Genomic DNA, 14026 nt, shown 5'->3' on the forward strand with positions numbered 1-14026 from the left:
ATCTGGATCTAATGAGATCTTCCCTGACTCACATCACATCCTTCCACCACGTTTCGTGACGATTTGCAGTTTCCCAGTCACGACAGAATTAAACAATAGACTTTAAATAGAAATGGACTCCGGGTCCTGAAATCGAAGCCAGTTCAGAAGTGCCTGAAACCTGTAATCTCGTGAACGACCAGCAAAGGGCGACTCCACTGGTTTTTAAGAGACGTCTGTGAGAAAATGATTTGTCACTTAACGAGCGGATTGGGAGGTAATGGTGTGAAGTCCAGGGACAGACGGAGGCCTTTGTTTACTTAAAACCTCAACAGCACAAATCAATGTTCCTGATAAATGAAGCGTTTCACCGAGAAGAGAAGTTCCCGTCGCTAGAAAAACAGAATCCCTCTAAATCTGAACCAAATCATGAACAGTCTTCACTTCATAAAGCAACAGCGTGTGCTCAGATCAGTGTTTTACTGTCAGCGCTGTGCATGTTAAGAAATATATCAGCACTTGCATTTTTTACGGCTGCAGTATAACCACACGTGATTCATCGTGCACGGTCGCCACGTGCTCTTCCTTGAAAGCTGTAAGCGTGCAGCTGAAGAAGTCTTTTCTGTGCCCAGACACACAGATCTCAGTCAAGTGGCTGCTGCTTCATTCCTCTGACAGCTGGCAAGATAACACGCTTTTCAGAAAGTTTCCTCTCACACACACACACACACACACACACACACACGCTACTATTACTGCTGCTGCTGCTGCTTGGTTACCACCTCGTCGACACTGCACCTTCTTGAATCCTTTCCCCTGGGTGTCATCTCGGGTTGTGGCTCCAGGCAGCGAGTTTACGACGGTGGAAGACAAGTCGAGGCTCCCGTGTGGAACTGGTTTTAAACTGTCAGGCGACGACTCGACAGTGCACATGGAATTAAAATGTTGTTTTATGAAAAGAGTTAGAGCCAGGAATGTCGTACAGTCACATTGAAACAGGTGGAGCTCTGACATTTTTAGCGTTCTCCTGATTCTGATCTGATGAACTCTCTATCTCAGCACTATTCCTCCGTCTGTTTCCTTCCACCTGTAACAGCCACTTAACTGTCGCAACGCCAAACTGTTCACAGTTTAAATTGGTGTTTACGCTACAACTACCTGTATTTACATCAGAGGCCTCGTGACCCCGGTGTTTTCCATGAAAACGTCTCTTCCCAGTATCACGTTGAACACGATACAGAGAAGAATCCTGGACTGTTTCTTTACACTGATGAGTTTCCCCTGTTATTCCTCTGGAGATGTGTTTTTCTGATTGATTCATGAGTTATTCATCGTCTGATGGTCCAGGGCTGATTCCTGGAGCCCTGACAGGAAGCAGAATATTCTATTTTACTTTATAGAAATCACATCATCCCGGGTCCTGGCTCAGTTTCCATTGTGTTCAGTATCAGTGACGAAAATAGCAACCTGACATTCAGTCCACTCACAGAAAAGCCTGGTGTAATAACATTATGCCGTTTACTCAGCTGAAGCTGCCAGATGTGTGTGTGTGTGTGTCTGTGTGTGTGTGTCTGTGTGTGTCTGTGTCTGTTTGTGTGTGTGTGTGTGTTTCCATCAGTTGAGTGCTTCACTGTCACATGACTGCTGTCACTCATGTGTTTAAGTCTGAGTGTGGCGCTGCCCTCTACTGGTTCAGGATGGTACTGCAGATGACCTCACGGAGGCCCCACTGTTTGTGTGTGTGTGTGTGTGACATAAGTGTGTCCACATTTTATTTATGATATAATAATAATTCACAACCTCATCACATTCATTTTCATTGATAAATGAATGTAAATAAATACATGTATTTGTGCCCTGACATGTATGAGACATGTATAGAAGTACATTCAGAGGCCATGTATCCCCCCCCCTCACAACATTATTCACATTGAAAATCTTCCAGCTGATAACTGAAGAACACAAAATGCCTTTAATGAGGTAAAGTAGAGGATTTGTGTCCGTTTGACACAAACTGAGGTGAAATAATGTAGAAAAAGTTCATAAAGTCTCATCTCAGTTCCTCTTTAGTCTCTAACACACTCACTGTAACTAGTCAATGTCGACATGTGACATCATTCAAACGTTAAATAGCTGTAAACTGGAATTCTGGTTAGTTGCGCCTGATTTTCCTAAATTGAAATATCAATATTTGCCGCAAACAAAATATCAATAATCACATCTCACTCGTCAGGACGAGGATTTATTGTGCAATCGATATTTTGTCCCATCACCACTTCAGTTTCAATCACTTCATCAATTCAAACCTTCTGAATAGTTGATGCTGGAAATAGAAAGAAAGTCTCCGTGTATGAGCTTCTCCTGCGTTTATCTGTGTTTATCACTCTCGTGCAATTCAATGTCTGTCTGTGTGTGTTTGTCTATGTGTGTCTATGTGTGTCTATATGTCTGTGTGTGTGTCCCAGCACAGAACAAGGCGTTCATTGATGCTGCCAGTGCGGCTCTGGAAGGCGTCCAGGGTAGAGTAGAGCGGAGGAGAGTGTTCGAGGGGCCTGGACGCTGCCAGGGAGTTTTCAATGTTTCACACAGACACAAACCTTCAGTCTCCTCTTCACTTTTTCTTCAATGGGACTCTCAGAGGAGCATCATCACACACACCCTGAGCCAAGTTGGCTCGTCCACAAAGGGCCCCGGTGGCCCCATTAGTGATGCGGCCGATCGTCCCGTTCGGTCGTTTGACCCAGATAGTATAGTGCGGTGATGTTGGATTCATTAAAGCAATATACAGCGATGGTGCTGTAATAAAACGAGGCTGAACTGTGACCTCTGGACAATGATCAGAAGCTTTATGACAAACCAACGACGCCATAAACAACCAGCTTTTCCTCTTAAAAGGCTTCTACCTCATCAGTTACCTCATGTTTCACATTTATTTCTAGATAATGGAAGAAAGCGATTTTTCTCAGATTCTCCAGATGTCGCCTGGTTCTTCGTGTGAAGTTGAGCCTCGAGGTTTGTTGATGTTCTGGCAACATCAGTGAGAAATGAAATCAGATAAAATAGCTAAATGTAGCTCAATGAGGTAGATAATTAATAAGAATATTAAAAGGTTGATAATAATAAGTGTGATATGCTGGTGACCTGTCGGGGTCTAAACTCCGCCTTTCATCCCGTGTCAGCCGGGATTGGTGTTCTGATAAGAAAATGGCTGGATGGGTGGATAATAATAATTATGGTTAGTGATATATAGCTGGTTCCTTTCTGTAAATTCCTCTTTTAAAATAATAAACACATAGAAAATAGATGGATTCATCTTCTACACTGAAGTCTAAGATGCTGTTGCTATGGAGAAGAGCTGCTCAGTTGAGGATGTTGCACCCTGAACAGATCGCTGAGCCCCGTCCGGCCCTTTAAATTCATCCAAATCCAGAAAGTGAGGTGATTTTAACTTTACGTTTCTGCCTCAGCTTCAGAATCTCAGTCAGTCCGATGTAAAGAACCAGAGTCAACCAGGAGAGTTTCATTTCCAATCCGATGGCTGGACGTGCTCCAACAGTCCCATCACCTGAGGAGAGGAGGAGGCCTTTAGCTGTAAATGATTCAGGGAGCTCTGCTGTGTCCTGCTGCTCCAATCCTCATTCCCATCACATCTGCATTTTCCCCCGTCGTCGTCTCCAGGAGCTGCGCGGCGTGGCGTGGCGGGGGATTTTCTCCCTAAGCTGATTTATATCAGCTGATAGCCCTGTCATGAAGCTAGGCGCTGGAATGAATGGATGAATGGACGGATGAATACAGGCGATAAAAGAATGGCGGCGAATGAGGCGCAGATTTGTCTCCGCGTCTTAACTGTGGCTTCCTGTTTGATCAGGGAGGAGGGAGAGAAGGAGGGATGGTGGAGAGAAGGAGGGATGGGTGGAGGGAAAGAAGAGGGCAGAGGTTTCGGATGAAGATGGGTGTTAAAGGTCATGATGGAGGAGAGGAAGAAGAGCGAGGATGGGGATGATGGGAAGGGAATAAGGGATGATGTCTGAAAATGGAAAAGCTTCAAAGACAGATGTTGATCATGAAAGAGAGGCAAAACTGAAATGGAAGATAGATGGATTGAAGTGAGAAGATGAAGGAGGAGCAGGAGTCACACATGTTATCACAGAGATAGAAAATGGCTGAATCCAGCTCTGTGATGGGAAACGTGAACGTGCCGTGTCGCTGTCAGCTGCAGTGACGTGATGAATGTACAGTATCATAACCTGATGACTTCTCCTGCACGTTATTCCCTTGTTCAAACATCCATCTGCTGCAGGTTAACTGACGACAGAATATAGATCAGAAGCTGGAACGACAGACAAACGTTAAGATGCTTTCATCTCAGTGTTTACATGTGATTCTCTCAGTTTCTCTCTTTTGGTTTTCTGGACAAAATGTATAAGATGAGAGAGAAATTAGATCTGTTTTAGTCCCACAAGGGAAATGTGCCTGGTTAACCAGAGGAGGAAAGAGAAACACACACGCAGTGAAAGTACTAAATAATTAAAGATGCAATATAGAATATATAGTGTAACAGTTTTACAAATCCATGATACATAATTGCACAGGTCCCACTGTTATTTGATGCATATTAATGTCCCTATGTTCTCTCCTGTCTCATCTCTTTCTTCTTCTTCTCCATCTTCTTCCTCTTCTTCTACTCCTCCTTCCTCTCCTTCCTCCTCTTCCTCAGCTGATGAAGCTGCTGCTGACTCCTCCCAACGTGCCCTCGGGCGTCGACGCACACAAAGATGGAGTCCATGGCCATCGCTATAGCAACAGAAGCCTGCAGCTACGGCCGGTCAGACCTCTGGTCAAGGTGAGTCTCAGATTACAGCGAGTTCCTGTCAATTAAAAGGTGGATTACAGTGAGAGAGAGATTTTAAAAGTCGTCCTCAGACTGTGAAGCAGAAGTGAATCCGTGTGTCCTGCTGTACCACACATCCCTGTTTCCACTGCCTGGTTCACTGTGTCTTCTGGAGCCCGGACAGATAAAGAAATTGGATTTTTCAAATCACTTTCCCTCAGAGGTGGCGAGTTAAAGCAGAAGTAATTCACTGCTGCACGCGAGGCCTGAAGTCGCCCACACTGCAAAAGTTCTTCTTCAAACAAGAGTCTGCAGTTGTTTTTCTCAGCATTGGGTCAGAACAGATGTTGGCATTTGATTTTAAAGGACAAGTAAGTTCTCCAAACATTTGAGGCAAAACAAGCCTGCAGGTTGAGATAGTTTCAGAGCTGTGAAACCTTTTAGTTTAAGATAGATGGTAAAACTTTAGTGTCTGACTCTGCAGCCGGTTTCTTCCAGCAGCCAACGCTGGTGTCTTTATACTGCAAACTCTTTCTCCCACTTTAGAAAGTTGTAGTCGTTGTTTTAACTTCTGCACCTAATCATGGAGGTGGCAGATCAGGAAATGCAAAGTAAGTTGCTTTTCATGCATCAATGTTGACACATAAATTAAAGTAAGGCCAGGAACAGCTCTATTTCTTAAGAAGAGGTCTTTAAAGCTGCTTTCAGACCTGCACTAGTGTCTGGACATGATCCTGAACATGCTCCAAGTGAGTCCGTGTGCATCTGCTTTTTTTAATACGTGAAACACAAACTCCTGACAATGTTCAGACTCAGTTTTTAAGCCATTTTGCAGAGTTCATGTCTGCAAACAGCATCAGTGTCACCTAAAGCAGATTCATTACACTGGAGTTTGAGCATCAAGTCAAGGTTAATCACAATGTAAAAGACCTTTCTCCCCCAACACCCTGCAAAATGTTGTTAAATCAAATTTAAATAAGATGATTTGCTTTCAAAATAGTTAAGTAGTAAAGTCAGTTTTGACCTCGAAGACGAAACCTCCTCACAGGTCTCTGATTCTCATCCAGTCCAGAGAGCTGCGGCCGAGCGTCAGCCTTTATTTTATTTCCTGAAATGACAGATCTCTCAGTTTAGAATAAAGACTCCGTGGACCGTCGTGCTCGCAGCGTCTCCTCGTGACAGATGTAGTGTTGGCGAAGAGCGGACGTTTACAAAGCCTCGTGCTGTATGACTTAGCAGTAATTGGATCGCCGCTACCATTGTGCTTCAAGTGGCCATTGATTACAATACCAGTCGTTTATCTTGTGGCAGCATAAAGCGCGGTGAGCCTTCACCCTGCAGCCCCCTGCTCGGGCTCAAGAAAGGAGGAGAGAATATACCCACAGGATGCAGCGCGGGGATAAGCCCGGCCTGTATCCATCACACACACACACACACACACACACACACACACCGTCGTAACCCCGCGGCCGCTCGCTGTGTGTGTCAGCTTTACTTTCTGTGTAGTGTGGCTTTGCTGTGGCAGATGGTGGAGTATTGACTGACAGGTCACGAGGGCAGCAGTGAATCGCTGCCTCTCTCTCTCTGTCTGAGAAACTTAGAATCAGCCGTTTCATCGCAGCTGCACGTTGAATCATTCCTCTGAGTCGGGAGTAAAGTGTACCGTGTGTGTGTGCGTGTGTGTGTGTGTGTGTGTGTGTGTGCGTGTTCCTGTATCCAGGGCAGGAATCTAAACATCCATGGATGCTTGGAGATATTTCCAGCTGAGCTACAGTTTAATAAAGACGAATGGATGAAAATGTTTCATATAAAACATCAATATTAAATGTCAGTATGGACTGAAGGCCGGAGAGATGGAAAATATTGACATCAATTTATCACAGTTTATTTAAAATTTGTCTTTTCAAATAATTTGTATTGAAAAATGAAGAAAACGTGACATTTTGGTTCTTCTCTTTAATATAAAAAAACATCATTAAACATGCACAAAATACCAAAATTTATAAATAATAGGTGATAATATAATGTTTATAAAAGCCAATGAAAACAGAATAATAAAAACCTTCATATTTTGAAGGTGAATAAAACATTTCATAAGGGAAAAGAACAAACAAACTAATAAACAAACAGAAAACAGACTTCTGACCATGAACCTGTTGTCATCTTTAATTATTTCTTTTGTGAACATCTTTTTCTAAATTTCTTTCTTTACTTTAAAAAACTGTGGAAAATCCTTATAATAAATTCAATAAAACATTTTAAGATAACTGTTGAGGCTCTGATGCATAACGAGCAGTTAATTTACATGTTGTTCCCATTGTTCTTCTCTCTTTATGTTTATGAAAAAAAATAATCTTTTGTATAATAAAGGGCTTTGAAAGGTGTCCTCTTGCAAATCAGTTTCCCTCCAGGGATCACGACGTTAATCAGTCGGTCCTCTTGACACCGAATTCATAAAGAAATCTGGGTGAAAATCTGTGAAAATTAATCTGCATCCTTTTAAAATTCATGAAGCGTAAAATCCCAAAACAAAGAGGCTCAGGAGCATCGACCACAGGAGCTGGGAAACGGGATGTTTGGGTTCTGCTGGTTATTTCTCTCCTGGACTCCGTCATTTACTTTTGTATCATCATCAAGTTCTTGCAGTTTAATTTAAACCGAACAGACAACTTTAACAAGATGAAGGAGACTCACAGACACATTTTCATTTATTTAATCATCTTTTCATTTGGTTCTGTTGAGGTGTTCTTTATTGTTGACGGATCGTTACCTAAGCAGGAGAAAGTGGAACATTTTTCTTTATCAGATAATAAAACACGTTAGTTGATGTTTGACACATTGTGCAGATTCCAGTGAAACAGAGAGAAGATGTTGTAATATTAGTTTTTCTTGCTCCGCCCTCAGACTGACCTTCCTCAGGAGCGGAAGCCCCGGGCCGTGCGTCCAGCGGGACGCCTCTGCACCGAGCTCCACCGCCACCTCACCACCGCCAAGGACGCGGAGGACGCGCCGGCCCCCGACACAGAGGAGGACGAAGAGGAAGAGGAGGACGAGGACAGTGAGTCGGAGGAGGATGAAGAGGAGGAAGGGGAGGAGGAGGAGGAGTCTTCCAGCAGCGAGGTGGAGGGCACGGCGGTTGCGGCCTCCGTCCCAGCCGAGCCCCTGAAGCCTCAGTTCAGCTCAGAGAAAGAACTGCGCTCGGTGGTGGAGCTGATCACGTACATGCACACCTACTGCCTGCCCACGCGGAAGCAGCAGGGCTGGGAGCGCAAGGACGTACCGAGGTCCCGGGCCCGACCCGAGGCCTCACGCCCGGCCGCCACAAACTCTGTCAGCAGAGTTGTCTTGGTGTCCGCTCCGGGGCCGAGTGGGGGCTTGTCTGGGACGGGCAGCGGCGCCCCCAGGAGGCTCCCCTTTGCGAGGAAGAGGGAGATCAAGGCTAACTCCCTTCTCCGTGAGCTCCTGCAGCAGAGCAGCTCTTACGATGTGAGCAAGCCTTACAGACTGCACAGCCCCCCCTACTCCCACTGCCCGATCCGACCGGCTCCCTTTGCCCCGGCTAAATCACACCCTGCCCCGTCCCAGAACTACACTGCCCCGAAACCAGAGCTACGTAAAGACTACTCCTCCCCCGAGAGGAGACACCGCTCGTGTGAGGCGCCTCAAACACCAGAGGAGGCCGCGGAGGACAGCGGCTCCTTCTCGGTGCGGCGTTCCCGGCGCCTGGCCTCTTTCCCCAGCCGCTTCGCCAAGAGGCTGCGGCCAGGACGAGCGCGGGAAGGAGAGGGGAGGGACAGGCAGGAGAGGGAGGAGGAAGGAGCAGGGTTCAAACTCCTGCCGACCCAAGCAGGAGGTGGAACCACGACGGAGGCACGGCCAGAACCGCTCACGTCCAGCGTTGGTGCGATGGACCCGACCAATCCCTGTTTCCACAACGGTGAGTTGGACGGGGAAGATTAAGGCCTGGCTTTCATTGTCAATTTTTAAAAGCCGCTTAAGGCCGAATGTATTAGGATGACTGTATTTATAATCCATCTCTTTTATTATCAGGCCACAGTGTCAGAAAATTGATCCGTCTACTAAATCTGAGTCCCGGCCCATTGTTCATTTGTCGTCCTCTTTGTGAACAAGATGCAGGATTTACTTTGTGTCCTTGAGAATTTTAAATGTCGTAATTCAAGTCTCAGCATCGTTAGACTTCAATCGTAATCCATATAAATCAGATCAGAAACGTGACTTCTGATTGTTAAGATCTGATCTGCGCCACACAGGACGTGAGCTGAGACATTCAGTTGTAGTGTGAATGTCGCCTGTGATGCCAAAAAAACACGTCTTCTACACATTTTATTTTATTTATTTACATCCATGGTTGTGAACTGGACTTTTATTCTGGTTTGCAGAAAAGCGAGCCTGTCTCTGTCTGCCTCTGAATCCCAAATCCACAGGGTGAGTATCTGTGTGACGTTCTGTAGCAGAGAGAGTTTGGTTGAAGCACTTTGCATGAGCAGAATATTTCATGTTAACAAAGCAGGAGCAGTCGAAGCTGTTTTGCACAATAAAAGACCAGCAGTGTTTTTTGGGAAAATTGAAAGGAAACGCGTGAGTTTACCGAGCTGACGCTTTCAGAGCTGCACGTGCAATCACGACAAAATGATCCAAGAGCAAAGGATTGTGAATGTGTGAATTGTTTATCTCTGGACACGGAGTGAGACACTGATTCCATTAAGGAGCAGAGGATTGGTTCAGTTTTTACTAATCTAATGTCTCTGAATATGCAAATGAGTGAGTTAATCACCTTTTAATGTAATGCCTCAAATTAAGCACAAATTGATTTCATCCTATTAGGTTATTTATGTCATTGTCTCAGTTATATAACCAAATGCTTCATAATCTGGAAGTCGTCCATAATTCATGAATCTTCACTTCAGTGTATGAAGGGGAATTAAATTGTTGGCAGGAGGTTGGAGGTCACTCTGAAATTAAGTCTCTTAAGATTATTATACTCTTATTATATTTGCAGTTTAAGATAAACCAGGATCCAATCCAATGTTTGGATCCAGAGATCCCTAATGAAGCAGGACCCCTGGCTGACCTCCTCAGATTTGTATCTGTACCAGACAGAACGCCCGCGCTGCTCTTTCTAAATTAACCTCCACACCCACCCACCCTCAGACCTCCAGCGCCAGCCAGTCACAAAGCTCAATTGTGATCGTGTACAAACTCCTGGCGTCCGTCCATCTTCTAAATGAATTTGTCTTTCGGAGCGCACACCAAAAAAAAAAAAAAAAGTTGTTTTTAAGGGTAAGTGATATCCCGCCTGAAGCCAATCCGCTCGACGCAGCTCCTGCTGCCTTCCATGGCGACTGCAGAGACAGAAACAGACAGAAATAGAAAGATAGAAGGAAGAATAGAGGAGAGGACGGCGGCGTACATATGGTTTCTGTGATAAGAAACCAGCAGCGCCGGGAAACGCCAGAGTTTACAGAGAGAAACATTCAAATTCAGCCGACATCAATAAAACTGCACAGTTTTCATTTCACGGAGGAACAAACGCCTTTACGGGATCTTATTGGATTAATGTTGATTTATTAACGTTGTAGTCTAATTCTTCTCCTTTCCTCTCCACTGACAGAGAGTCCCAGTTCAGCACCAAGCCTTTTGAGCAGACGCTCAGTGTGGATCTATGTGGAACGGCAGGTAAACACATATTTACTGTATTAGTTTGTATATACGCTGATGTCACTGGTTTCACCTCCACAGTGTGACTGAGTCGTATTGTGTTTGAGATTAGAAGCACAGATGCTTCAAGTGTCTTAAAGAAATAACTTGATATTTTAGGAAATATGCTCATTTTTCTGAAAGAAAACTCTCAGATCTGTGAATATGAGAGTAGCAGCCACTTAGCTGAGCATAAAGACTTAGAAGTGTATGGGGTAAACATTTCTGCAAAGCAAAATATCCATTTTCTGACATAGTTGAAAGGAATATTTGTAAAAGTAAAGTAACTGAATGACGACCATCGCAGGAAAAATACACAAAATCTGTATCATTATCAGGATCTGCATAAAGATCTCTGCATTATTTCTTTAGAAAGTTCTTCCTTGGCCCACATCCCGACCTTTCCCTTAGTTTCAAGAAAATCGGTTCAGTAGTTTTTGCATAATTCTGCAAATCAGGTTTTGGTCTAATAGGTTTTACGATGTGACTATTTCCTGGAAGGGTGTGGTTTATAACCTGCGAATGTGTGTTGCTTGTCCTCAGGTCTCACCCCTCCCACCACCCCGCCTCACAAACCAGTGGAGGACGAGCTCTTCAAGCCGGCAGAGGGAGGAAAGGTTAGCGTGGGATCGGGTGGCGGCAGCAGTGACGACGGTGGAGGCGGCGGCAGTGACTCTGTTCATCCGGCATCGAACGCCAACGTTGCCACGAAGGGCTCGTCTTGGCTGAGCCGCGCCCACCACCAGAGGAAGCTTCCGGAGCAGACGGAGCTGTACGCCCAGCTGCGGCGCATGGGCCAGGCGGGCGACAGCGACACCACCCGCGACTTTGGTGACCACGACTACTGCGCGCTGAGCCTCGGGGAGAGCCGCAAGCGCAGCGCCGCCATGCTCGGCACCATGTTGCAGGCACAGGGAGGGAGCGATGGACCCAAAGCAGCTGACGATCAGGTAGCGGCTGGGAAGGAGAAGGGGGAGGGGCTGGTGATGTCACAGGACGCAGAGCCGAAGGAGCAGCGGACGACCTTGGTTATATCGTGCTCGCCGCCGCCGGAGTCCCAGTCGGCGTCTCGCTCATCATCGCCCATCCCCCCGTGTCCTGACTCCCCCGCCAGCAAGACAGACTCCAGGTGAGACAGAGACGGGGACAGGTATGAAGGGGGGGGTCAGAGAGAAATGTCGAGAAGACGGAAAGAACGAATGTGAAAAGAGTAAGAGAGAGAACAACGTGACTGAAGAGACGTTCATACACTCTGTCCAAGTCGGACTCCTTAGTTCTCAGCATATTGTGACGCATATGGCAAACCAGCTGCTCCACTACTCCACAATCTGAATCCACTGCTCAGCTTCCAACAATATTACTAGAGTTTCTTAAACTATCTGTCATCAGATCCCCCAACGAGGCAAAGATACTGAGAGAGACGTAATTTCTCATTAACTGTGAGGGTCTGTAGCTTGGACTAAAATACGTGGACAGAAAAGTTTAGTAATGTTGAACGTATCACAAATCGCACAACATTCACTGCACTTCCTTTGGCCTTTAACAACACAGATGACAAGTGTGAAGCTGATAAGTTTAACGAATCTTAGAATATGCGAGCTACACACAGACAGATTTCTGGACTCTATAAAGACGTGATTCGAGAGGTTTTACCGACACGTTCCCTCCTCTGAGTCGACTTCTATCAGGCTAAGCATCGAGATGAATCTGCAACAGGGGAGCAGACACACGAGTCCTGGTCCTGGTGAAAGATCATGTAGTGTGTGACCCCCTGTCACCAGTCAGTCGTGTTATATGACCCACACAACAACTACAAGACTCCTGCAGGTCATGTAGTCTGAACCCAGAAGTCACAGATTTCAACAGTCACTGACTTCTAGAACCGTAAAGTTCAACATGAGTCTCTCAGAGAAAAAGGTCAGAGCTCGTATTATTTCTGCTCATGACAACGACCGACATGAAGGAGCGAGAACAGAGCGATGCTGCAGTCGCTTGGAGGAAGGTCTCCTTTTTCCTGCAGCAGTTCACCTGTTTCCACATGTCTGACATTTCAGTTTCACCTTGCGTTCGTCCTTATCTCACTCACCGTCCTCCCCCTCTCCCTCCTCCTCTCTTTCTCGTCCTCCTTCAGTGAGAACTCCGAGATCTGTCCCGACGACAAGCAGAGGAACAAAGCCAAGTCTGACGAGGTACATTGACACTGTGGTCTCCTCCTACTTGAACTGAAGAAATGTTTTGTCCCACGTCAAAAAGACAAACTTGACCTAAAGCACAAGTTTTATGTCCACAAAACATGAAATTCGAACGTACACAAACTGATGAGGCTTCAGCTGCAGCATCGCAGTGACTTGTAAATGAACACAGGGGCGTCTGAAGTGTGTCAAGTGTTGAGCCTCAGGATGCTCCACACTTTCTGCTTCAGCTCTCACGTCGATCTGTATTCTGAATTGTCCTTTGTCCTGACTGTTGCCATGGTTTCCCTGTTGCCAGGACAACTGCCAGGTGTTTTACATCCACAACCTGCCAAGCAGCGTGACCCAGAACATTCTGAGGAAACGCTTCCAGGTTTTCGGCAAACCGGAGGACTGCAAAGTCATCATCTGCAACGAGTAAGTGACCTGAGCTAAAATCCTGCAATGTGAGCAGATGGAGGAACTTAGTTTTTTAGGTGGGGGCGTGCACCATGGGTCACAGTGTGTGTGTGTGTGTGTGTGTGTGTGTGTGTGTGTGTGTCCAAGTTGCACAGTTTCAAATATAACTTTGTTCATCAAATGGAGGTATTGTTTTTGGACAATTCATTCTAGACTGAGATGCAATTGCGAGAAAAACTCAGTTGCACTGTTTGGAAAATGAAATTTTGTTAAAAGACGACTCCAAACTTTTTAAAGTCTTCAGAAAGACTGGAAATCGCAAACGTTTGACAATTTGTTGGAACTCAACGTTTAAATGTGCTTTAGTGTCCATTCCGGACAACAAAAGTTATTTTATAACGTCTGAATCTGGGATTTGTTTCGAGCACTGGACTTTTTTAACACTTAGAAGAACACTTGTTGATCTCTTCTGATGTACAGCATGTTTATTTGATTTTTTATTTTGTATCATTAAAGTAAAGCACGTCTCTGTCTCTGTCTGCTTCACAGGGAGCGCTGTGGGGTGATAAAGATTCGCCAAGGAGGGGGTCAAAGACACTGGAGAGAACAGGAAACAGTTTTCCAAAACGGACCTGCGGGCCTGAGGAGGCTGTCGAGGAAACGCTACATAGACCTTGGTAATAATACACACACACACACACACAAACAACTTAACACCACAACTCAATACCTAAACCTAATTCAAACACTAAAACCACTTGGTTTAAACCCTCAAAAGTAAAAACTAACTTACGACAATGAAGGATTACTTTACAAAACGTGAAGTAGCACAGCTCAATTCAATTTGTCTCACAAAACACAGAGCTGGAGGCTTCGCAAAGTTGCAATTAAATAATGACGCAGATTT

At 45.4% G+C, this 14026-nt stretch overlaps 1 protein-coding gene across 1 annotated transcript in view; it reads left to right on the forward strand.

The window, feature by feature from the left end:
* The window catches only part of ppargc1b (peroxisome proliferator-activated receptor gamma, coactivator 1 beta), an 85943-nt gene that overhangs the window by 65492 nt on the left and 6425 nt on the right, over nucleotides 1-14026 (forward strand). Inside the window, exons 4-11 of the mRNA XM_035161136.2 lie at nucleotides 4697-4822; nucleotides 7715-8747; nucleotides 9211-9256; nucleotides 10443-10507; nucleotides 11072-11657; nucleotides 12660-12717; nucleotides 13019-13137; nucleotides 13669-13796. Coding sequence (XP_035017027.2) covers nucleotides 4697-4822; nucleotides 7715-8747; nucleotides 9211-9256; nucleotides 10443-10507; nucleotides 11072-11657; nucleotides 12660-12717; nucleotides 13019-13137; nucleotides 13669-13796 — 2161 coding nt within the window. The remainder of the gene's footprint in view (nucleotides 1-4696; nucleotides 4823-7714; nucleotides 8748-9210; nucleotides 9257-10442; nucleotides 10508-11071; nucleotides 11658-12659; nucleotides 12718-13018; nucleotides 13138-13668; nucleotides 13797-14026) is intronic.

This window comes from Hippoglossus stenolepis, chromosome 7 (genome assembly GCF_022539355.2).
Source record: "Hippoglossus stenolepis isolate QCI-W04-F060 chromosome 7, HSTE1.2, whole genome shotgun sequence".
NCBI lineage: Eukaryota > Metazoa > Chordata > Actinopteri > Pleuronectiformes > Pleuronectidae > Hippoglossus > Hippoglossus stenolepis.